The sequence below is a fragment of the Gossypium arboreum genome, chromosome 5 (assembly GCF_025698485.1).
Source record: "Gossypium arboreum isolate Shixiya-1 chromosome 5, ASM2569848v2, whole genome shotgun sequence".
In the NCBI taxonomy this organism is placed as follows: domain Eukaryota; kingdom Viridiplantae; phylum Streptophyta; class Magnoliopsida; order Malvales; family Malvaceae; genus Gossypium; species Gossypium arboreum.
The window spans coordinates 20,597,330-20,618,683 of record NC_069074.1 but is presented as its reverse complement, the minus strand read 5'-3'; the positions used below and the strand labels follow the sequence as shown (position 1 = coordinate 20,618,683).

At 35.5% G+C, this 21,354-nt stretch overlaps 3 protein-coding genes, 1 long non-coding RNA gene and 1 pseudogene across 5 annotated transcripts; 3 read left to right on the top strand and 2 right to left on the bottom strand.

Moving 5' to 3' along the window:
* The first annotated feature begins 1,771 nt into the window (after positions 1 to 1,771).
* Positions 1,772 to 2,806, top strand: LOC108471526 (VQ motif-containing protein 9-like; annotated as a pseudogene).
* Positions 2,807 to 4,357: 1,551 nt separating this feature from the next.
* On the bottom strand, positions 4,358 to 5,166 carry LOC128293086 (uncharacterized). Its single transcript, XR_008283130.1, has 2 exons — positions 4,756 to 5,166; positions 4,358 to 4,627 (listed from the first exon to the last, which is right to left on the bottom strand). It is a non-coding gene; the product is annotated as an uncharacterized LOC128293086 (long non-coding RNA).
* Positions 5,167 to 5,449: 283 nt separating this feature from the next.
* LOC108470387 (cytochrome c oxidase subunit 6b-1-like) lies at positions 5,450 to 8,956 on the top strand. The gene is made up of 5 exons (XM_017771670.2): positions 5,450 to 5,728; positions 6,649 to 6,921; positions 7,051 to 7,133; positions 7,219 to 7,300; positions 8,647 to 8,956. Exons 1-5 carry the CDS (start codon positions 5,687 to 5,689, stop codon positions 8,698 to 8,700), a joined length of 534 nt encoding a protein of 177 aa, XP_017627159.1. The 5' UTR covers positions 5,450 to 5,686; the 3' UTR covers positions 8,701 to 8,956.
* Positions 8,957 to 10,848: 1,892 nt separating this feature from the next.
* Positions 10,849 to 12,088, bottom strand: LOC108473598 (histone H3.3). Its single transcript, XM_017775266.2, has 5 exons — positions 11,962 to 12,088; positions 11,754 to 11,825; positions 11,574 to 11,650; positions 11,392 to 11,482; positions 10,849 to 11,287 (listed from the first exon to the last, which is right to left on the bottom strand). Exons 2-5 carry the CDS (start codon positions 11,823 to 11,825, stop codon positions 11,117 to 11,119), a joined length of 411 nt encoding a protein of 136 aa, XP_017630755.1. The 5' UTR covers positions 11,962 to 12,088; the 3' UTR covers positions 10,849 to 11,116.
* Positions 12,089 to 12,514: 426 nt separating this feature from the next.
* LOC108473597 (serine--tRNA ligase, chloroplastic/mitochondrial) lies at positions 12,515 to 15,993 on the top strand. Of its 2 annotated transcripts, XM_017775265.2 has the most exons (10): positions 12,515 to 12,822; positions 12,901 to 13,049; positions 13,165 to 13,258; positions 13,367 to 13,515; positions 13,612 to 13,704; positions 14,124 to 14,303; positions 14,607 to 14,773; positions 14,910 to 15,044; positions 15,122 to 15,215; positions 15,404 to 15,993. In XM_017775265.2, the coding sequence occupies exons 1-10, from the start codon at positions 12,588 to 12,590 to the stop codon at positions 15,677 to 15,679; spliced, it is 1,572 nt and encodes a 523-aa protein (XP_017630754.1). In that variant the 5' UTR covers positions 12,515 to 12,587; the 3' UTR covers positions 15,680 to 15,993. The 2 variants fall into 2 exon arrangements, with proteins under 2 accessions (XP_017630754.1, XP_052884380.1); XM_053028420.1 differs by lacking the exon at positions 12,515 to 12,822 and having other exon boundaries at positions 12,915 to 13,049; positions 13,158 to 13,258.
* The last annotated feature ends 5,361 nt before the right edge of the window (positions 15,994 to 21,354 follow it).

The window sequence follows — 21,354 nt, the reverse complement described above, 5'->3', positions numbered from 1 at the left end:
ATACTAGGGTCGTTCATGTCTATCAATATCCTGCCAATGCCATGTCTTCGACATGGACTTACATGAATTATTCCTGTCTCCAATGCCATATATATATATATTATGGGCTTACATGGCTCATTCCTGTCTCTAAAGCCATATATCTGATATGGACTTACATGGCTCATTTTTGTCCTGTCCTGTCCTGTTAACCCCAATATCCTAACATTCCTAAGGTTCAAACGGGGCTTCCTGATGCTTTTTCTCTGTCACTTCACCTTTAATTCGACTTTAAATATTCTCATAACATAAATATATAAATGCTGGAAATTGACAATAATAACGTAAATAAAAGAATATTGCATTTATTTACTGTAAACTTACCTTGATACAAAATGTGACTAAACCTTACAATTTAGTCCTTTACTTTTTCTTTTCCTCGTTCTTCTTTTGATTCTTGATATGGTGCAAAATATGAAAAACCAGCATAGGAGACCTGCTACGGCGTTTTTGGCCGAGAAAGATGAAGAAATGTCTAGATTTTCAATTACATCATTTTTTTAACTATTAACTTTTATGCTAATTCCAATTTTGTCCCTTGTTCACATTGTTTTCTTGCTTATTTCATACCCAAACCGTCCAGCCATTAACCTTTGAGTCTAATTGCTCTTTAAATCCATCTTTTTAAATACTTAAGCTATTTACTCACAATTTAACAAATTTTGAGCTATTTTCAGTTTAGTCCTTTTTAATTAATTAGCTATCCAAACATAAAAATTTTCTAACGAAACTTTAATACTAACTCAATGACACTTCATAAATATTTATAAAAATATTTATAGCTCAATTTTCAAATTCGAAGTCTCGATACCTCGTTTTTGACCCGTCTGACCTAATAAATTATTTTAATTCACTAATTTCACTATTTCACAAATTTTTCTAAATTCTTACTTGACTCATAAATATTAAGTTACTATCTTGTTCAATCTTATTTGTCCGATTTAGTGATCTCAAATCACCATTTTTGACACCACTGAAAATTAGGCTGTTACATTCTACCTCGGATTTGTGGTTTCGCAACTACTATTCCGTTTAGGCCCTATTTCGGGATGTTACAATATAGAAACCTAGTGCAGTAAATAAGTGGTCGAAACGGAGAGATTTTTATGGAAATGACATCGGTGAAAGTAGTGTGTGGTGGTGGCTGCTGCCATTTTGACAGCTTGGTTGGTGAGTCATTTACTCAGGTTTAAAAACTCGGTCAATCGGAACACGACAAGGAACAAATTGTTTGACTCCCGCAATCGCAAATTACTCCTACAATCGCCCAGCACCAAATATTAGAGAAGAGGTATTCGTGGCTTCTTTTACGGGTCATGTTCCTTTTTTTTGCCTTCTCTGTTGGTAATGACTAGAAAAACCTGACAAAAAAAAAAACTCAAGAGAGATTAGACAGCGGCACAAAGGCAAAGACTAAGGAGACACAGACATATTCGTTCTTTTGCTACTTTACTTTTCTTTCTTTCCTCTCTCTCTGTTCAAATGTTTAGCAATAAAATCATCGTTCTTTTTCTTTTTTTGGGGGTTTAAAAATAATATTTTATTCCCATAAATGAAAGCAAAGCCCCCTATTAACTCTATCTCTTGGTTTATCCTTACTAGTCCACCCGAAACAAAAATAGCTTTTATTGTTTTACATAAACAAATAGATCATTATAGATTTAGATACAGATAGAGAAAGGGAGTTTTAGTTGGGGGAGAAAGATTAGGTTTTTATTTTTATTTTTTGGAAATGGATAGAAGCTGTCACTCTTCTGGTGGCTCTACCACCATCAGTACCACCACCGGTAGCACCAGTAGCTCGAATGTAAACAATATTAACAATCGCGATCATTACCTTAAGCATCTCAACAAGCATTCTCATAAAATTTCCAAACCCTCCACAGCCAACGCCCCTCCTATCATTAAAAAGTCTTCATTTGACCACACATAAGCGTTGCCACCACCTCAGCTTCAGCAATCTCATCCCTCCCAGCCTCAGCCTCAGCCTCAACCGCAGAATCCTAACCAAAGCAGTCTCTAGGCTCAACAGAACCAGCCACCAGTTTACAACATCAACAAAAACGACTTCAGGGACGTCGTACAGAAGCTAACCGGTTCATCAGCTCACGAGCGGTACTCTACTTCTCCTCCTCCAATCCACCAACCCAAACCACAAAGCTCTCGGCTTCAGAGGATCCGACCTCCTCCATTGGCGTATATTAGCAATCGCCCTATGGGACCCATGATTAATTACGCCGTCCCCAACATGAACCCACCGGGTTGCCCTCTGCCTACCCTTCCTATCAGTGGTCCCATTGGTAATAGCTTCATTCAACGGCCACCTGCTGCAACGCCTCTTTCGCCACTCCTTCCATTTCCTGCTGTGCACGCAGCAGCTGAATCACCGGTCTTCGCCTATTTGCGATACTTCCAGAACTCCATGCCCTCCACTGTGGATTCCATTCCAAAGCAATTCTCGGGATTCCCACCATTGTCCTCACTCATCTCACCCCGTCGGAACAACTTAACCGCTCCTCAACAACAGCAGCAACAACGTTCGTCGTCGCAACAGCCACATCAACAACAACCGCCGCAGGTACCATCAAGGGGGATACACCAGTCACAGTTACCGCCATCATCAATACCATTTGGGTGCCTGAACTCTCCGCGGTCACCGTATCCTTTACTTTCCCCAAGTTTGCTATTTTCTCCGAATTCGAGTCAATTAGAATTCTTGCTGTCACCGACGGTACCAGTTCCGAGCCCAAAATGGCGAGGCTTCTGATAAATTCCAAGTTCAGGTAAGCGTTAAGCCTTAAAAAGGTGAAAAATTGCGGCATTACAGGTTTTTTTTTTTTTTTGTACATGGTTAGGTTGGTGGGGGATTTTATTCAGTTACCAGTGGTCGGATAAAGAAAGAAAATTTTCTCGCCCTGGTCAGAATTTAGAGGCTTTTTTCCCCTTCTTACAATTTTCTTGTTATGACTGAAACTTTATTGGGTTGTTAACAAAGTTAAAAATTAGGTATTTGTTAAACATTTTAGTAATATGGATTATATATATTTGTAAGATTTATTCTTGCTATATCTGTGCTTTCTATGATTAATCCTGGTTTAGCCCTTTATGGATGTAAAATATTCAATTTCTTGGACAATAACAAGATAAGCTGTTGTTTCTACTTTTGATAGTCAAATATGGAATTACCATAGATTTCAAGTTGCTTTGATCAGTTTTTTTTCCTAAATTGTAAGGATTCGTAATTTAGGTATTCATAAATTTCGAATATGAACAATAAAACATAATAAAAAAATTGCATGCCATTAGAGCTAGGTTCTTTACGAAATGAATATTCAGTTATGGAATAACTTTAGGAGAGGAATTAATACTGGTTTTATATCGCCTTCAGTCACAAGAATCTTCAAAACGTGTTTGGATTCTTTTCTTTTTTCCATATATTCGAAGTTGTACGTGACATTTAGGGTTGAATATGTGGCATGTACCCATTAATTAATGATGGATGGCCTTACATATCTGATAGTTGAATATGTAGCGAGTACCCATACATTCCTACATACGTATGTAAACCGCTTCACATGTATTTATTTTAGAGGTTAGTGATTGGCATGTGTTTATACCCTCCCCACAACCTTTTGCATCACACCTTTCATTTTATCAAATTTGGATGTAAAAAGAACCTCTGCTCATCTTTGATTGTATATGATTGGGAGAGGGAAAGCTAAAGTCAGTAAAGCATCAGACTTTTTATATAGGAATATAAAATGATAGTAGTGGTTTTCGAGCAATGGTGTGTGAGGGTGAAGACTTCTCATGGAGCAGAGGCTGCTCCATTATGCTGTGGGTGATATTGATGTCCTGAACGTTCAAAACCTTGGGGTTGGTTCTTTGTTCCCATAGGCAATCGGTTAGGATATGTAATCATTGTCAGCTGATGGTATGCATTTAAATTGTTTCAAATGGCAGTGGAACCGCGGTGGGAAGTTCCGGCAAATATATGTCGATCTCAATGGGTCAAAAAGAAAGTGCCCACTTGTGCTTTATCATAATATCGTACCGCCTCAGATCGGATTTCTTTATCATGAAAATGGATGATAATAATAATTGGTTGTGGAGAGGTTTGGTATGGAATGGCTGAAGCAGATCCTCTAAATGGGATGCGATCAATTATATTCAAAATTTTTAAATATTTATCTTCATAATATTCTTGAGTAAGTTGGTATCAGAAGTTAAAAATTTTATTATGAATTGTAATTTGTTAGACTAATCTTTTAATTATACAAATAAAATTAAAAAAAACCATCATCCGATTAAATTGATATTTTTAAAAATAAAAACTAGATGGAACCACTGTTGATTGCTAAACAAGAATTATGGAGGCCTCCAGAAATGGGTAGCATACAGATTAACTTTGATGCGTCGTTTCATGCAGCAAGCAAAGGTTCCATTTCTGGGACTATAGCTAGAAATGACTCGGGCCAGATAATGGGAGCATGCACTTACCTACATATTGGTATAGCTGACGCGTTTATAGCAGAGGCTCGAGCGTGTGAAAGGAAGGTTATATTTGCGGTAGAGATGGGTTTCCGAGCTGTTCAAATTGAAGGTGACTCGTTAACAACAATAAAAAAAAATCAACTCAAAAACAGCGGATAGATCGGTACTGAGCCCAGTTATCCAAGATATTAAGGATTATGTGAGATGTTTTGAGAAGATTACCTTCCGATTTGTTAGAAGAGACGCTAACATGGCGGCGCATGTCCTTGCGGGTGAAGGACGTCGGTTCTCGGAGCCAATGTACTGGGTAGAGGAAGCGCCGGCTGCGGTAGATCGAATAGTGGCTGCTGACTGGCATAAGTGGTTACATAGGGATATGGGTAACAATAGTTAGCTTTGTGGAATGGGGAATGTTTATCTGGTACTCCTTGGAGGCTATCAAAGCTGATTCTCTCTGAGTTTGTTCATCTAGTTTCATGCAGTAGTGGTGAGGAAGAATTCAGGAAGATTATTCATCTGGGTTCCACAGTCGTTTTGGTTTCTAGGGGCTGTTTGGGGGGTTTTTTCTTTGTGGTGATTTATTGTTGCTTTTACTTTGTCATTATTGCATTTGCTGTTCTCTTGAACTGATGTAACGGTTATTTAACCCTTGGTTAATGGAAGCCAGTTGTTTAAAAAATAAAAACTAAATAATTTTAACTCACTGGGAAGTTTTTTGATTTTGTAATTTTTTTAATTGTCAGAGAATAGAAGGGCTAAACTTTCTAGCCTAACACGCCATAATAGTTGGCCCAAGATGTTGGAGCGGAGCAGCCATCCAACAGCCCAACAGCTGAGTCAGTCAAAAAAAGAGAAATCAGTCAGAGTTCTAGTAACTCCTTTTCTACCTTCTAAAAGTTTCTACCCACAGGACAGCCAGCCAGCGAGCCATCCAAAATAGTAAACAGAGCGTATTACGTGGCATAAGCTCGTCAACTCATTTATCCCTTTCCTCTTTTATTATTTGTTTCCTTTAAAATTTTTACTGCCGCAGTGAAACGCTGAAATCCTAACCTAGCCGCCCATCTATCGCCATATTATCCTGCGTTGGCTTGGATTCCCCCCAAACTAGAACTCGCCAACTGAAGGAACAGACGATCGTCCTCTTTCCGCAATGGCGGATGCTCAAACTGAAAAACCCCTTTCCCTTTCCGAGGTACCTTTTTTTTTATTCTCTCTGATTTAACCTCTCTCTTTTTCACATTTCTTTGAAATATGCAATTTTATAACTTTATTTTAATCCTTGTAGATGTTGCGAATTTCGATCTCCGTTGCTTTTGTTGTCTTTACAATTTTTTGGCTGTTTCTGGCACTTCAAGTTCGTTTTTAAGAGTTTAGTTTAATTTATTTTGGTTGAAATGTAACAGATCTGAGGGAGTTGTGCTGATGAAATTTAAAATAATTTGGTGGATAAAACATATTAGCTTTTTAAGTTTTTGAGACTCTGGTTTTGATTAAACCTAGATTGATTATGCTTTGTTGTCGAATATAATTGACGTCCAATTTTCTTGAGCATGATCCTGAACATGTAATTATCTAATTTCTTTTCCAAGTTTTCGACTAAATTAACTCAATGAAGTTACATTATAGTTTTCCTTAAGATTCTACCAATTTTTTCCTTGTTGCCATATTGAGTTTAAGGGCTTCATTCTAATATTTTGAGGCAAAGTCTGATGGGTGTTTTACTAGATATGGTGCTTAAGCAAGTGACAATATTTGGATCGATTGGAATTTCTGACCAAAATTTTTGGTGGCTTAAGCATCCAAAGAACAACTATAGTTTTTGCTGGTTTAGGGTAATCTCAATTCATGGTAGCACAGTTGCCATTTAAGAAGTGCAAGCAAATTCATTTATGAGTATGGTGTGTGAACAATAATGTCTTAACATGGTGAATTGGGTTTCTAAGTTTTTGTACAGATAACTTTACTGAAATTCCTACTTTTTATGCTTGTAAAATCTTCAGTGTATCTGAGCTGGTACTAAGTTCTCTGATTCTGTGTATTTGTTCGTATATGGTGAGAGCAATTATCTGATTATGCTTGAAACTTATTGTTCTTGAATGTTTGGACATATAGCAATATGCACTTAAGGAGAAAGAGGAAAAATCAGATGTGACTACAAAACCAGCAGAAGCAAAAGAGGTTGAAAATCCTGTAAATGCTGCCACTGGTTCTGGTGATGTAACTGAGAAATTGGAGGAGACTTCTGCCGATCCAGTTGAGGGAAGCACTGAGGCCCCTCCTCCTGCTGCTGAAGAAAGCACTGAAGCAAATCCTGCCACTGGGAACAGTGGAGAAGATGCTGCAGAGGAAAACTCGGGTGACTCTGAGGAAACTCCAGAGATAAAGGTTACCCTGCTGAACATCTTTATTATGAACTTCATATCTGCTCCCCCCAGTTCTTTATGTGTATTGGGAACTCATTTTTACATGTTAGACTGCTTCAATAACATAGAGTGATGCATTTTCTTTATTCAGCTTGAGACTGCCCCAGCAGATTTCCGCTTCCCAACTACGAACCAAACAAGGCATTGCTTCACACGATATATTGAGTACCACCGGTGAGTTTGTATCTTATGGAGGTATAAGGGTTTGTTTCTTCTGGCAATGCTTCTTGACCTGCCCTTACCTTTTCTTCTTATACAGTTGTGTAGCTGCAAAAGGAGAAGGTGCTCCAGAGTGTGATAAGTTTGCAAAGTATTATCGTGCCTTGTGTCCTGGAGAATGGGTATGTATTTTCTTCAAAGAACAATAATACATTTCTCTTTGTTATGATAAGTTGCGTAATTGGTTTTTACTGTTATTGCATGGCTTCTGTTTGGGACTCTTATTACATGCATGAATTAGGAAATGCCTTTTGAATCCTATCTTTTTGATAAATACTGTCAAATGTAACATTAGTTACTGATAATCTGATCTGGAAGGACTGTCAAAGATGAGTTGAGAGAATTAGTTCAATCACTTTTAACGTATAACTGTTAAAACCTACCAGCTACCATGAACCCTGAGCTCAACTTGATTTAATCCAAATATAGACCAAACTTGCATATTGTAGTAACTGGTGGATTTTTCCATGCACCCTAAATTTCCTAAATTACACTGGAGAAGAGAAGTATGTTCTTCTATGGTAGCCTAAAAATATGATGGTTCAAAGCTTTTAATTGGTTTTTGACCTAAATCTTATGGTTGATTTCGGTTGAACTAAAACTAGTGAATTGGAGAAGACTAAATCAACTGTTCCAGTATAGGAAGTACTATGGTGTAAAATGTAAATGCCTCAAGCTATTTGAGCTCATTTTGGTGAATACTCATGCTTGACTTGTTCATTATCTAGATGAGTTCAAACGTTTGAGCTACTTGAGTAACAAGTCAACCTGAGTTCTAGTATTTTACTAGCCTATTTGAGAATCTCATGTGCCTAATTAAGCCTGTATATACTGAATATGTACATATAAGTAAATGACAAAAATATAATTTTAATTTCTCTATTTATTCGAGTCAAGCTTGAGCTGCTGAGTAAATTAGGGGTCGAGCTCTAGTAAGAAAAACAATGTTTGTTTAAGTCTAAGTTGAGCTTCAAGTCTTGAGGTTTGTAGTCGAGCCAAGCTCGACTCTGGCATTAGATCAACTCAACTCAGCTATATTACAAGGAGACCCTTAGGACCTATGACTGCGGATTGCCAGTTGATTTAGAGATTTTTATTACAACCTAATAACAAGAAGAATCACAATAGAATTCAGCCAAAAAGCAAAGATGCAGTAATGAAATATTTACTCTTTGGCAATTCAATTTTATTGGAAAGGTACTTTCTAGCGTTAATGGGTGGTCTAATTAACTAGTCTGATATGTTCCAGATTCTGAGACTGAATCATATAATGAAATCTGCTGTATGGTTGGCTTCTTGTATTAGTATATTCTATCTTCATATGTCAATAGAATTTTCATCCTTAATGCATAGTTTTTTTTAATAATCATCCTTAATGCAAAGTTGATTAGTTGGTTTATTTACCATTTGTGGGCTTCTTACGCTTACAATTACTCTTTTTTTTTTTTTCTTTTTTGGTGTTGCTCAGATAGATCGATGGAATGAGCAAAGGGAGAATGGTACTTTTCCAGGTCCTCTCTAGATGAGATGGTACCCCTATTGTTATCCGGAAAATCCCTGTTTTGACTTTTTTTTCCCTCTGTTATATCAAACCGTAACAGTTGAACCACAGATGAATTTCCAGGATGAAAGCAGAATTTCTCAGGAAATATCCAATTTGAAAAGGATGAGTTAATAATAAAATTTGGCGTGTACCCTAGCTTAGACTAGATCAATGGACCATACAATTGTGTTGCTCATAAATGGAAATTCATTGCTCATCGGTTTCCATGTTGGAACCCTTTTTATTTCTTTTATTTTTATTTTTGTCTGGTGCAGCCATCATTCAGTTTCAGGTTATTGCGTAACTCTACTATAATCAAAAGAATGTTAACTTTGTGATTGTTATTCCTTAGTTTTCTATTCTTTAATGGTTATCAACTCTTCACCGTTTTGGCACGACTCCATAGCTCCTTATAACACCGAAGGTTGTAACTATGGACCTTATCCAGAACTTGAACAATTGCTGCAATCTGACTATAGAAAAGTGTGCGTATTAGCCAAACCGTGTTGCCAACAAATTCAGAATCGAAGGGTCGAAAGTACATATATGAGCAGAGTAAGGGAGTTAAGCATACAATTCTTTTTGTTTTTTCTTGGAAAAAAGAGAGGAGTGCACTCGTCTTCATTTCACTTATTAGATTGCCCAAGCTTGAAATGATCTGATCATTGCCTGTACTGTAATGCAATATAATACCAACAAGAGCATCGCTTTCAATCTCAACGTTTCTTACCTGAAGCTCGAGAAGCCATTTGACTCCTAAAAGCATTGCCATTGTCTCCATTATGAAAACATCCGAACCCCACCATATATGGCCCAGCTTCGTGCAGCAATGAAACCACCACCAGCATATCTAAGGATTGCGGAGTAACCTAAGCAGCTCTCATGTCTCCCACGCCCTGCATCCACGTCGAGCTTAGGAAAGCCCACTGTAGGCTTTTTCCACATAACCACAATGGGAACCTCCATAAAGCCAAGAATTGATACCATGATCGAACAGTGGTTAATGCCAATGGTTACCAAATCAGTAGAGGTGAACCGGGAAGTCATTAAAATTCTCTGCCTAGTGACAACTCTTCCAGCTCCAGGTTCCGTTTATTGGAAGTTCCAATTTTTGTTTATATGGCTTCCAACAGCTCATGGGCGTCTCCTTTGTAGCGATCCACAAACTTGTCAATGAACGACTTTTCTGAAGCCTCGAACAGTGCCTGCACGCTCAATTCCTTCTTAACCAAACCTTTTGACAACAAATCTCTAACAAACAAACCCCTCGGAACAATCCTCTTCTTTAAGCTTTGTGTTAAAACACGGGGGCGCCTGGCAATAACCGAGGTGGATTCCCATTCCCTTCACAAGAAAATCCATTATCCTCACTGTTTTCTCCTCAGACACTATCATAAACGAAGGATTCTTTCGAAAAACTTCTATTACCTCTTTTTTCAGACCAACCCACTTTTTATACACATCTAGTTTTCCATCCCACTAAGATTTAGGCATGAAATTCAAGACAGTGACGGCTAATACGAATGACATGCTCGGAGGATTAAAGCCCATTTCCTTCACTTTCTCCACTGTCTTCTCGAAATCGGTCGGTCTTTTCAAGAATGTTTTAGATGTTGAATACAGTACTTTGACGATATTGGGTTCAGGCACTCCATAATTGTTAAGACGGAATTTAGTCTGCTTTGATAGCACGAAATCATCTGCTAATTTAGCAAGAAAATTTCTAGGGTTCCTTCTTTTGCCGACAACAATCTTGTTCACTTTTAAAACAAGTTGATTGATTACAAATCAAGAATAAGAAGAAGCATGGTCTTATTTGTTTTTAAGACGAAGTAGGTGTTAAGAAAGCAATAGTCACGCTAAGAGCAATTCATAAATGGAGAAAGACCAACCCTCAAAATTCATATAAATATATAAATAAATGAAATGTATAAAACATTACTAAAGACGCCAAGGACGATTCATCGATGAAAAAACCCTCAAAGTCAAATGAAAGAAATATATAAATAAAATTTGCAAAAACTCATATTGAAACTCCTAAATCAAAATTTAAAACATAATTAAAAATAAGAGGTGCAGTCAAGATACAAAACCATTAAGTTAAAAGATGGTTGGGCTTTTAATCAATTTCTAACAAACCCTCAAAGTCACAAGTTGTTGAATTCTTGCAATAGTTAACAAAGGTACAAGGCGGTTGCTTTTCATGTGCCATAAACATAACAAAATCCTTAATCTTATACTTCTCGTCCTTAGCTTCAACAACATCTCTTCGTGATTCGTAATAAAAAACACAAATTATATAGGTTTTTACAGCATCAGACCATCCTGAATTCATTAAACATCAAAGAAAGCAAATATCCTAGCAACAAATCAGCAAATCAGAGAGGTGAATTTATTAAGCCCTTTCACCACGAATCCTCCTAGCTAGTTGAATGTCCTTGGGCATGATTGTAACACGCTTAGCATGAATGGCGCACAGGTTGGTATCTTCGAACAATCCAACAAGGTATGCCTCTGCCGCCTCTTGCAACGCCAAAACAGCATGGCTCTGGAAACGCAGATCGGTCTGCAAAGCCACACAAAAAATGTCCAATAAGCTTAATCAACAGAAGTAAGCATGTATGTATATATCTTTTTATGTAAAATTAACTTGGAATTTAATGGTATTACCTTAAAGTCTTGGGCAATTTCACGAACGAGCCTTTGGAAAGGCAGTTTCCTGATGAGGAGTTCAGTACTTTTCTGGTACTTCCGGATTTCACTGCACCGAATGGAAACATCATAAGCTCAATTTGTGTAAACAATTTCAATTCGTGTAAACAAGAACAAGAAAACGTGATTTGATGACTAACCGCAGAGCTACAGTTCCAGGGCGATATCGGTGAGGCTTTTTCACGCCTCCGGTTGTCGGTGCCGACTTGCGAGCAGCCTGAGAAACACATAATAGATGAAAAGAAACTAAAGAAAAAGAAGAAACAAATCAAATAGAGGTAAAAATTGCAAAATAGAATAAATGAAGAAGAAAGAAAAACCTTAGTGGCAAGCTGCTTCCTTGGAGCCTTGCCGCCGGTGGATTTACGAGCAGTTTGCTTCGTACGGGCCATCTATATTGACCACATCAAATCAAATAATTAACAAAAAATCACCAATCAGAAAAACAAAATCTCAAATGTTTTACCAAATTTATAAGCAAAAACTAAAAACAATGGACGGAGATTGAAAAATAACGACTACGCTTACCTCAAAAAAATTTCTTCCAGAGAACGATAGCAAGGGAATTTCAGAGAAGAAGAGAAAAACTTCTGATACGACTCGGAAACTTGAAGGCAAGAATCTCAAATAAGGAAGATATAAAAATTGTGGACCATTTTATAGGTGATGGATATGGACCAAGAAAAGAAAATAACGTGACGAATACGAAATCGGACGGTTAAAATTTGCTTGTGCTGTGTTTCTTGGAGCTTCCTGTGAACGGTTTAGATCCCCATTTAAGGATTCGTTCCTGGATTAACGCGGAGAGATACTCGCTTCCTATTGGTCCACAAAGTTGAACCTTGCCGCCTTTTTCTCAACAACTCCGCTTCGTCGCGCGGACATCCTTCTACGACGCCGTTCTGCGCCGCTAACTGGGAAAAACATAAAAATGGCAGTGAAAACGACGCCGTTGGTCACTGTTACATATTGAATCCATTCCCGCGAGGCAGATGAACACGTGTTCATATACTATTGGTTAGATTAACTTAAATTTATTTTCTCTTTTTTAGAAAATAGTTTCTAGGAGTAGAGAAGATAACTTCACTGAGAAATAAGGAAAACATAGACGGTCTTTATAGAAGGCAAGCAAGCTGAGGGCAGAGGTGAAAGGCATGGCGTTACAGTGTCGTTTAAGCGGGGCGACGTTTCAATCCCTAAAATTGGCGACGATTCCAATCTCATCTTCATCGTCGCGCTTCATCTTCCGAACACTTCCTAAAACCCTAAACCTCGCTTTATTTTCCCGCCATTCTGCTCCAAAAGCGCCTCCCTTTTCTGTTCTCATTAGAACCCTTTCAGCTCCGGCTGTGGCTGCTGCTCCCGCCGCAGAAACCTCTGATATTAAAGGTAATTACATTAAATTCTTCCTCTTTTGTTAAAAAACATATATTTCTATTGCTGATATTTTGCATATATTCTTTGTAGTTGTAAAGCCCCAGTGGAATGCGGCCATAGATTTCAAGTGGATAAGGGATAATAAAGAAGCCGTTGCCGTTAATATTAAGAATAGGAATTCCAATGCAAATTTGGAGCTTGTGCTTCAACTTTATGATAAAATGTTGAATCTTCAAAAGGTTATTTCCTTTTTTTTCCGTCACTCATCTTCAAAATCAATCCGATAATAAGAAAGGGAATTCTTTCCTAAAAATTTTATAGCGTAGTTAGCTAATTTTCGCTGACAGATTGCAGGAAGTTGAGCGGCTTCGAGGGGAAAGGAATAATGTTGCCAATAAGATGAAAGGCAAATTGGAGCCTGCTGAGCGTCAAAAGCTCATAGAAGAAGGTATTTGCGCAAACTTTTTTTGCTGTTTCTTCTTGTCATTTTTGTGGTCTAATTGTTTTGTTTTTTTCGTTTAGTTTTTTTATTTTTATGGGTGGTTTTGTGAGTTAGGAAAGAATCTGAAGGAAGCACTTACGACTTTGGAAGAAGACCTTGTCAAATTAAGAGACGAGCTTCAGATAGAAGCGCAATGTATACCGAATCTGACTCACCCGGATGTTCCAATTGGATGGGAAGATAGTTCAAAGTTGAGGAATATGGTATGTATTGCTTTGATTGATCATGTCTTTTTAGTCATTATATGCTGTTTTCTGGCGTTTGCATAGAATTTTGATGTTAAATTTGTATTGTTCTAGGTTGGAAGCCCTCGTAAATTTGACTTCCCTGTCAAGGATCACCTTCAACTCGGAAAGGAACTAGATCTCTTTGATTTTGATGCTGCTGCAGAGGTATTCCTTCTATTTGGTGTAGGGAATTAAAGCATCCCTAATTTGTTTATGTGTTCTATTGAGGGTTTTAATCGGTGAAGTAAATTACCTTTGGTTGTTGTTTAACTGTTATTTTTAGTTGATTCATTACCTTTGTCCAATTCAGCCAACATGATCCTGTGTAGTTTATGACTACTATTATCGATTAGATAATCCTGATAGTTAACTGAGTTGCCTCTTGAAATTTGTGTTTCACATTGCAATAAGTAATATAATGCGCACTGGAGTTTCTAAACTTGCAATTTACATGGAACCTTCTTATATTAAAAAAAAAAAAAAATTCCTTACTTCTCATCAGATGGGATTATATATCAACTTGCATGCTTGAAGCATCCTTGACTCCCATATGCCAAAGGTACTAATGCTTTCTCATTGTATAGGTAAGTGGTTCAAAATTCTATTACCTAAAGAATGAAGCAGTGATGCTGGAAATGGCCCTTGTCAACTGGACACTGACAGAAGTCATGAAAAGGGGCTTTACACCATTGACAACACCAGAAATTGTCAGGTCATCTGTTGTCGAAAAATGTGGATTCCAGCCCCGTGGAGAAAATACGCAGGTTTGCATGTCTTTTGGATGTAGTCCTGTTCCCAGAAAAACTAAGTGGTACATGCTGCATCAAATATCAAGTGCTTATTGTCTCGGCTCAAATCACTATAAAAGCTGATGACAGACACAATGAATCACTTTGATCCTGAACTGCAGCAGTAGCTTGGATTTTGCTTGAATTGACAGCTACTAACTCGTTTATTGGACTGTTTGAGTCTTCATGTTCTTAAACTCGTTGAAAATTGGGAATTTCGTGTTAATATAGTTAGCATTTCACGGCAGTTTCTTGATACTTATTTCAAATGCTAAACAGGTTTATTCCATTGAGGACAGTGACCAGTGCCTCATTGGCACTGCAGAGATTCCTGTAGGGGGAATTCATATGGACTCTATTGTTGCTGAGTCTGCATTACCCTTAAAATATGTGGCATTTTCTCATTGTTTTCGTACTGAAGCTGGTGCTGCTGGTACAGCAACCAGGTAATTAGCTATCTTATGTTCCATTTCTACTTTACTAGGCCTCACACTATAGTCCCTATACCTGAGTAATGGACTATCTGAAAACACTGAAAAATCTCAAGTTCTGCATGAACTAACGGTGCCATTTGCTTTACAGGGGTCTCTATAGGGTACACCAATTTAGCAAGGTGGAAATGTTTATTTTATGCAGACAAGAAGAAAGTGATATGTACCATGAGGAACTTATTAAAATTGAAGAGGACCTCTTTTCGTCTCTAGGATTGCATTTCAAGTATGGACTTTCATTAACTTTTACCAACTTTACTGGTTTTGTTCTGTTATTTGTGACAGTCTTTGCTTTCTCGGCAGGATTTTAGATATGGCTACAGGTGACCTGGGTGCTCCTGCTTATCGTAAATTTGATGTCGAGGCATGGATGCCAGGTTTAGAACGCTATGGCGAGGTATTACAATAACCTTTTGCCTACCTATGACAAGTTAAATTTTCTGTCGGTTTTTCCATCTCTGACTTTGGTATATGAAATTATTCTGTTTGCTGAGTACTTTGAAATACCTTTGAATATTTTTGTTTTCTTCTTTTGGATTTGGAAATTCCTTTTAAACTTAGGTAATAACACATTTCTGTAAACAGATATCAAGTGCATCGAATTGTACCGACTATCAGAGCCGCCGGCTTGGCATTCGTTATCGTCCATCGGAATCACCCTCAACAACTTCCAAGAAGGGTAAAACAAACGTGGCTGCAACCAAATTTGTTCATACATTAAATGCAACAGCTTGTGCAGTTCCAAGGATGCTTGTATGTTTGCTGGAGAATTTTCAGCAAGAAGATGGGTCTGTTAGTATTCCACATCCATTAAGGCCATTCATGGGTGGGGTTGAAGCCATATATCCTAAATCTAGATAAAAAGGTAACATAGTTGTTTCCCACACGCTTAAGCTATTATTTTGTGAAAAAATAAAAAATAAAAGGGGCATACAAGTTAATGTAGATGGAAAAACAAAGAAAAAAACGAAAGATTTTTTCCTTTTCTGTTCAAGAATTGGATGTATGCACAATGCGGAACATTAGTTTTCTGATAGTGAATCAGGTTTTTGAGATTGTAGATTTATAAAGCTGGCTTTACTACATGGGCACTTTAGCCCTAAGATGCATTAAATTTTCAAGGCTACTGTGTTGTTTGATAAGATATTAATATTTTATTTGTATTGTTATTATTATCCTGATTAGTGTTTAGCTTAGTTATAGACTGTTAAAGTTTGAGCCGTTATTATTATCCTAAACTCTAGCTATCTAGAAACAATCGTTCTCTTCGTTCCACAAATATGGTTCTTTCGAATAGATTATGTTGAAAAGTCATACATTCATCTTAAGCAACCTAACCTGACCATACTGCAGACATTACAATGGTTAATCTCTCAGAAACTAGCATAGAAATGGAGCATTAACAATGATCCTAGCTAGTCATATTGGACGCCACAACAACAGGCTCCAACTTGTTTAACATGTAGTCGTTAGATGGTGAAAGGCAAGGAGATGAAATAATTGTCACTCCATCTCATTGTTTAGCTGATTCAGCAGCCTCCGCAGTTTTGATCTCTCTCGGGCACTGAAATACCTAAGGTTTGAGCTGCAAAAAAAAAAAAAAAAAACAACCCGATAAACAATAGACATGGACAATTTATATCACAAAATAGAGAGCTTGAACTGTTTGAGAAACATGTTAGGGACATCCAGCTCTCACCCGAAATATAAAATTTAGTGATACATAAGAACATGATTATTCAAAATAAGCCCCTAGTATTCGATAAAATACATTCCCTTTCAGGCAGGACTAATGTAATAAATTGGCACGTAATCAATACCAACATCAGAAATCTGAAATAGTCAGGATACCAACCACCCCACCCCCCAACCAAAAGTGCTTTTATATATATGTATATATATATGCAGGACTTGGTTGCACATCTGAAAACCAGAACTATATTTGTATATCTTCCAAAGTGAATCCCAGGTTATTCAAGAACCAATAGTTTAAGACCATTACGATAGAAAGGGAATGGATTTTCCTTTTTTAATGCAATGGCATTGGGATCAGGACAGAACATAAAGGTTCAGTTATCATGGACAGAATGCCCTAATTGCGGCTCCACACAGATAACAGACCTAATTCAAGTACAGTCAACCCGAGCCTTCCTACTTACCAAGCCCAAGCCCAAGCCCAAGCCCAAGCCTTAACAAACTTCTAGGGTCATGAATCATTACACCTCCATGATGTTTACTAAAGCATCAGAAAACAGTAACCTTGCCCTGAGCTTCTCCTATGAGGAAAAGGGAGAATAGTAACTACCCCGGACAAGCAGTGTTTTGAACCATATACAGAATGTTCTCTCCTGAAAGATTAATCAAAACTTAGAAAATGTCAAGCAAGTAATACAAATTACCTTGAAGTCAGTCAAATCAGGAACAACGTAGTTTGGCAACTTCTCCTGCATCACAACATATCTACCTACAGCATACTTTTCAGTTATAGACCAAACAAAATGCAGATACATTCACAGTTCAAGAAATTAAATTTCAACTTTTAGCCTACAGCATATTTATCAATTACAGCTCAAGCATTTAGAAGGCATAAGCAGAGCCAGTCAGAGATTGGAATTATAATATGCATTATTCAATTTCGACAGTTTAGAAGGAAAATTGCCAACCAAAATAACTGAATCCCAATGACCAATTCAAAAGAATAAAAATGGAGAATTTAAAAGTCTATTCTAAACATACTAAATTTCTAAAATAACCATTCCATTCCCTTAATCAACCAACTTTAGAGTAAAATCAATCAAAGATTCTTATGCTAGTAAAAAACCTATCAATAATGACTAAAACCTTCAAAAATCACCGTCGGAGTTTCCTCAATCGAGAAGGTACAGTTCTCATCCTTAAAAACCTCATTTGTCATGAGCTTTGCTACGAGGTTCCCCGATTTATGGGACATACAAATGTTTACAAAAGCTGACATTTTTAATCAGTTCCTTCCTATCTTCTATATACGATTTGTCCATTTCTTTTGCACTGAGTTCCTATCTCCCAGCATTATATAATAAATTTTAACCATTCTGCCATTTTTGTATTTGTATGAGGTGGAGACCAAATTGATTCTAAACTGATACGATCAAATAATAATCTTGAATGATATAAATCACAAATTTTATGTGAATAAGATATCGTGAATTAATTTCTTGTTTAATATATAAATTTTGTAAAACTGATACATAATTGTTGTCAACGAAAACAATAGGAGTTAATAGAAAAAATAAGATATTTTTGGTATAATTTATTTATGAAAACATACATGATAAAGCGGCAGCCGCTACGTCAAAATTTTCAAAAATGCTAGAACCTAATCAATATGAGGGACTTAAAATGATTGGGTATGGGTGGAAAAATGAAGTCATATAGAATCATATCATACGACTGTTAATGATAAAAAAATAAAACATGTTTTAAAGTAGCAACAAAATCATTTAAGATCTATTAGTTCTAGATTAAGAAAAAGTGATGGGCCACATGCAGTTGTGTGAGAAATCAACAGTTGAAATGACAAATAGTTGATGTTAAATGTGCCTGAAATTTAAATAAATAAATAAATAAATAGACCACCTTATTTTATTATTATACACCAACATCTTGGGCCAATTCTTTCATAAATATTCATTCAAACAAGGCATTAAGGTAAACACAAAAGATTGAGGACCCCAAATAAACCATAAAACCCTCTTATTTCCTCTGAGAAAACTCAAAAGAACATACAAAGAACCCTAATTCTCTTTTGACCTATTCCAAAGACTATTTCCTAAGCATTATCGTAATGGGAATTTTTATTCACAGGTAAAATTGTATGGTAGAATTTAATTATTAATTTACATTTGTTTGGTGAAATGTTGTTATATATATATAAACAAATTAATAATGGTTTAGTCGCTTTCTGGGTTGTGTAAATTGCACTGCTTTTTGCTTCGTTTTTCCACGTTAACAAAGATAATGTCGGCTGCCAATTTGAATTACCGTAAATAGTAAAAAACGTGCATTTAAATTATTAGAACACCGTGTGTGTTTTATTTGGGGGGAATATCGTGGCTTTTGGCTTTGTACTGAAGGTGTTGATCTCCTATTCCTCAACTATGGTGATATACTGTATGGATGTTGTCATTTTATAAAGCAAAATAAGAAGTGTTTAAATAGGCCACGTTGAAACTACCGTTTCTTGCTATCTCATTGTTAAATGAATGAATGAATTTTTTTTAAGTGGGGATGAGAAGTGTTTTAAAAAGTTTTGTTCCAAAAAAAAAAAGAAAATAAAGTGTAGTTTATTAACGTTAAGTGTTCAATATTACTGCTAAGAATTACAGTTGAAGGTTAAATTATTTTTTTTCTCAAGATATCTCTATTCATCTGTATTTTGTAAGCATATTAAAGTAGTAAATATTGACCACGAATTTTAAAGTTACTCTATACCTAGGGTGATGATCGAATCTTCAATCACTGGTAGATAATATTTGAATATTTAAATATAATTATACATAAATATATATTTTAAATACTCTTTAAGTAGACAATAAATTATTTGTAGATTTAATGATACAAGAAATATTTTTTTAAAATTAAATATAATAATAAAGGTATTTGTAAATAATATTGACATAATTTAATATAAATAATAGATAAAATATAAATTAGTCTAAAATTATAAATATAATTTAAATAGTTAATATAAATAAGAACAATTTAATAATTTAAATTTCAAAACGCACCTTTTTATGTTTGGGTGGAAAACCACTTCTCCACCGTAATTTCAATTCCAAAAGCAGAGTGTTTGGCATTTGCTTATAGGGTTGAAAAGCACTTTTTGGCACCCATAAGCAATGTCGAAGAAGGCCTTAATAATTAAAAGTTAAATTTTGAGGATAGTCTTTATATTTATCTATTTGTGCAAATTTAGTCACTCTACTTTTATTTGTTCAAAATTGATCCCTCTATTTTTTGATTTACTCATTTTAGTCCATTCGTTAACTTTATTAAATAACTAGGTACAAACACAAATTTAGCCCCTCAACTTTCACAGTTTTTGTTAGTTTGACTCCATTCTTTTATTTTTGCTTTAATTATAAAAAATTATAGAAAAATAAAAAATTATAAATTTTCCCATATGTACCAACAAATTAAAGACAGAAAAACAAAACTTACTATTAATCATTACTACTACTGGAGATTTTAACTTGCAATTCTCATTTAGCAATAATAAGTACAATGTATATTAAGTAATTTACATTATAAATCATTGAACTTAACCTCAACTTTCAAATAGATCATAAATATTTGATTTAATCAAATTAAATCATTTAACTTCAATTTTTTTGAAAGGAACATTTAATTTTAATTATTAACAACTTATATTACTTACGATAATACTATTAAATTATTTTAATGAAATAACTTAATCCACATTCCTACTTTATGTGTCTTTCACATGTAAACAAATTAATAACTAATTGAAATTTAAATAATATATAAAGTTTCTATTTTTTTGTTTTTTTCTTCTTAGTGTCAACGACAAAATTAGGATAAATATTAGATTACCTTTAGAGATTAATATTAGATTAGGGTTTCTTTTAAAATTAATAGGACATCATTTAAGTGATTATTATACATAACTTAAAATAAAAATAAAAAGATAAATTGCAAAAAGAACAAAAATTTAAAATGAAAAAACAAATTTAGAAGTCAAAATTGAAGTAGGAGTCAGATTTGGATGAGGATCAATTAAATGACATTCGAAATAGATCCACATTCTTTTACTAAAAATCCCTTCACTTTCTTTCCTTCCTTTTTTGGTTTACCTGAGGTTATTTCATTGAGCAAAAAAATATAAAAAAATTAAGTAAAGTTCTTGAAATTTTTTCGAAAATGGAGATACGAACTAAAAATTTATTTTTCACAAAAAAAATGGAGAATAACTATAATCCCCTTACCTGAGAAACTTGAGTAATGAATGTTACATTTAGAACTAGACATTCTTTTCTATATCAAATACTTATAATTTGGACCTTTATCAAGGTCATACTACCCTTTTTAAAACTTAACTAGACTAATAATAAAGTTTAATTTCATTTCAAACTCATTTCGGGTCTCTTTTGACTCAAATAAAAATTTTCAATTCTAAGTCTATATGTTTCAAGATAGTGTCATGTTACTATAGAACTTTAGCTTCAAAGTTATCTTGTCTCCAGACAAATGAGTGCATGTCTCGAGACAAAAGGGGCATATGTCATATGTCTCGAGACAAAGTTCAATATGTCTTGAGACGTGATCCTGATACTATAGCTTTTTAGCTCCCACATTAACTTGTCTCGAGACATTCCGTACGTCTTAAGACCTGGGACAGGAAACCTGAAAATTTTGTTTTAAAAAACTTTTGAATCATATAAAGATTGTATCCAACATAGTAAACAAAACCTATATACTATATAATACCTTGTATTTTCTTTTCAAAACACCATTAACTCGAATATTAAAACAACTAA

Excerpts from the sequence above, each read along its gene's own strand:
- LOC108470387 (XM_017771670.2), top strand. The coding sequence starts at position 5,687 with ATGGCGGATGCTCAAACTGAAAAACCCCTTTCCCTTTCCGAG. Across the intron at positions 6,922-7,050 it reads AGGAAACTCCAGAGATAAAG|CTTGAGACTGCCCCAGCAGA; the intron begins GTTACCCTGCTG and ends TTCTTTATTCAG. Across the intron at positions 7,134-7,218 it reads CGATATATTGAGTACCACCG|TTGTGTAGCTGCAAAAGGAG; the intron begins GTGAGTTTGTAT and ends CTTCTTATACAG.
- LOC108473598 (XM_017775266.2), bottom strand. The coding sequence starts at position 11,825 with ATGGCCCGTACGAAGCAAACTGCTCGTAAATCCACCGGCGGCAAGGCT. Across the intron at positions 11,651-11,753 it reads GGAAGCAGCTTGCCACTAAG|GCTGCTCGCAAGTCGGCACC; the intron begins GTTTTTCTTTCT and ends TGTGTTTCTCAG. Across the intron at positions 11,483-11,573 it reads CCTGGAACTGTAGCTCTGCG|TGAAATCCGGAAGTACCAGA; the intron begins GTTAGTCATCAA and ends CATTCGGTGCAG.
- LOC108473597 (XM_017775265.2), top strand. The coding sequence starts at position 12,588 with ATGGCGTTACAGTGTCGTTTAAGCGGGGCGACGTTTCAATCCCTAAAA. Across the intron at positions 13,705-14,123 it reads ATTTTGATGCTGCTGCAGAG|GTAAGTGGTTCAAAATTCTA; the intron begins GTATTCCTTCTA and ends CTCATTGTATAG. Across the intron at positions 15,216-15,403 it reads GTTTAGAACGCTATGGCGAG|ATATCAAGTGCATCGAATTG; the intron begins GTATTACAATAA and ends TTCTGTAAACAG.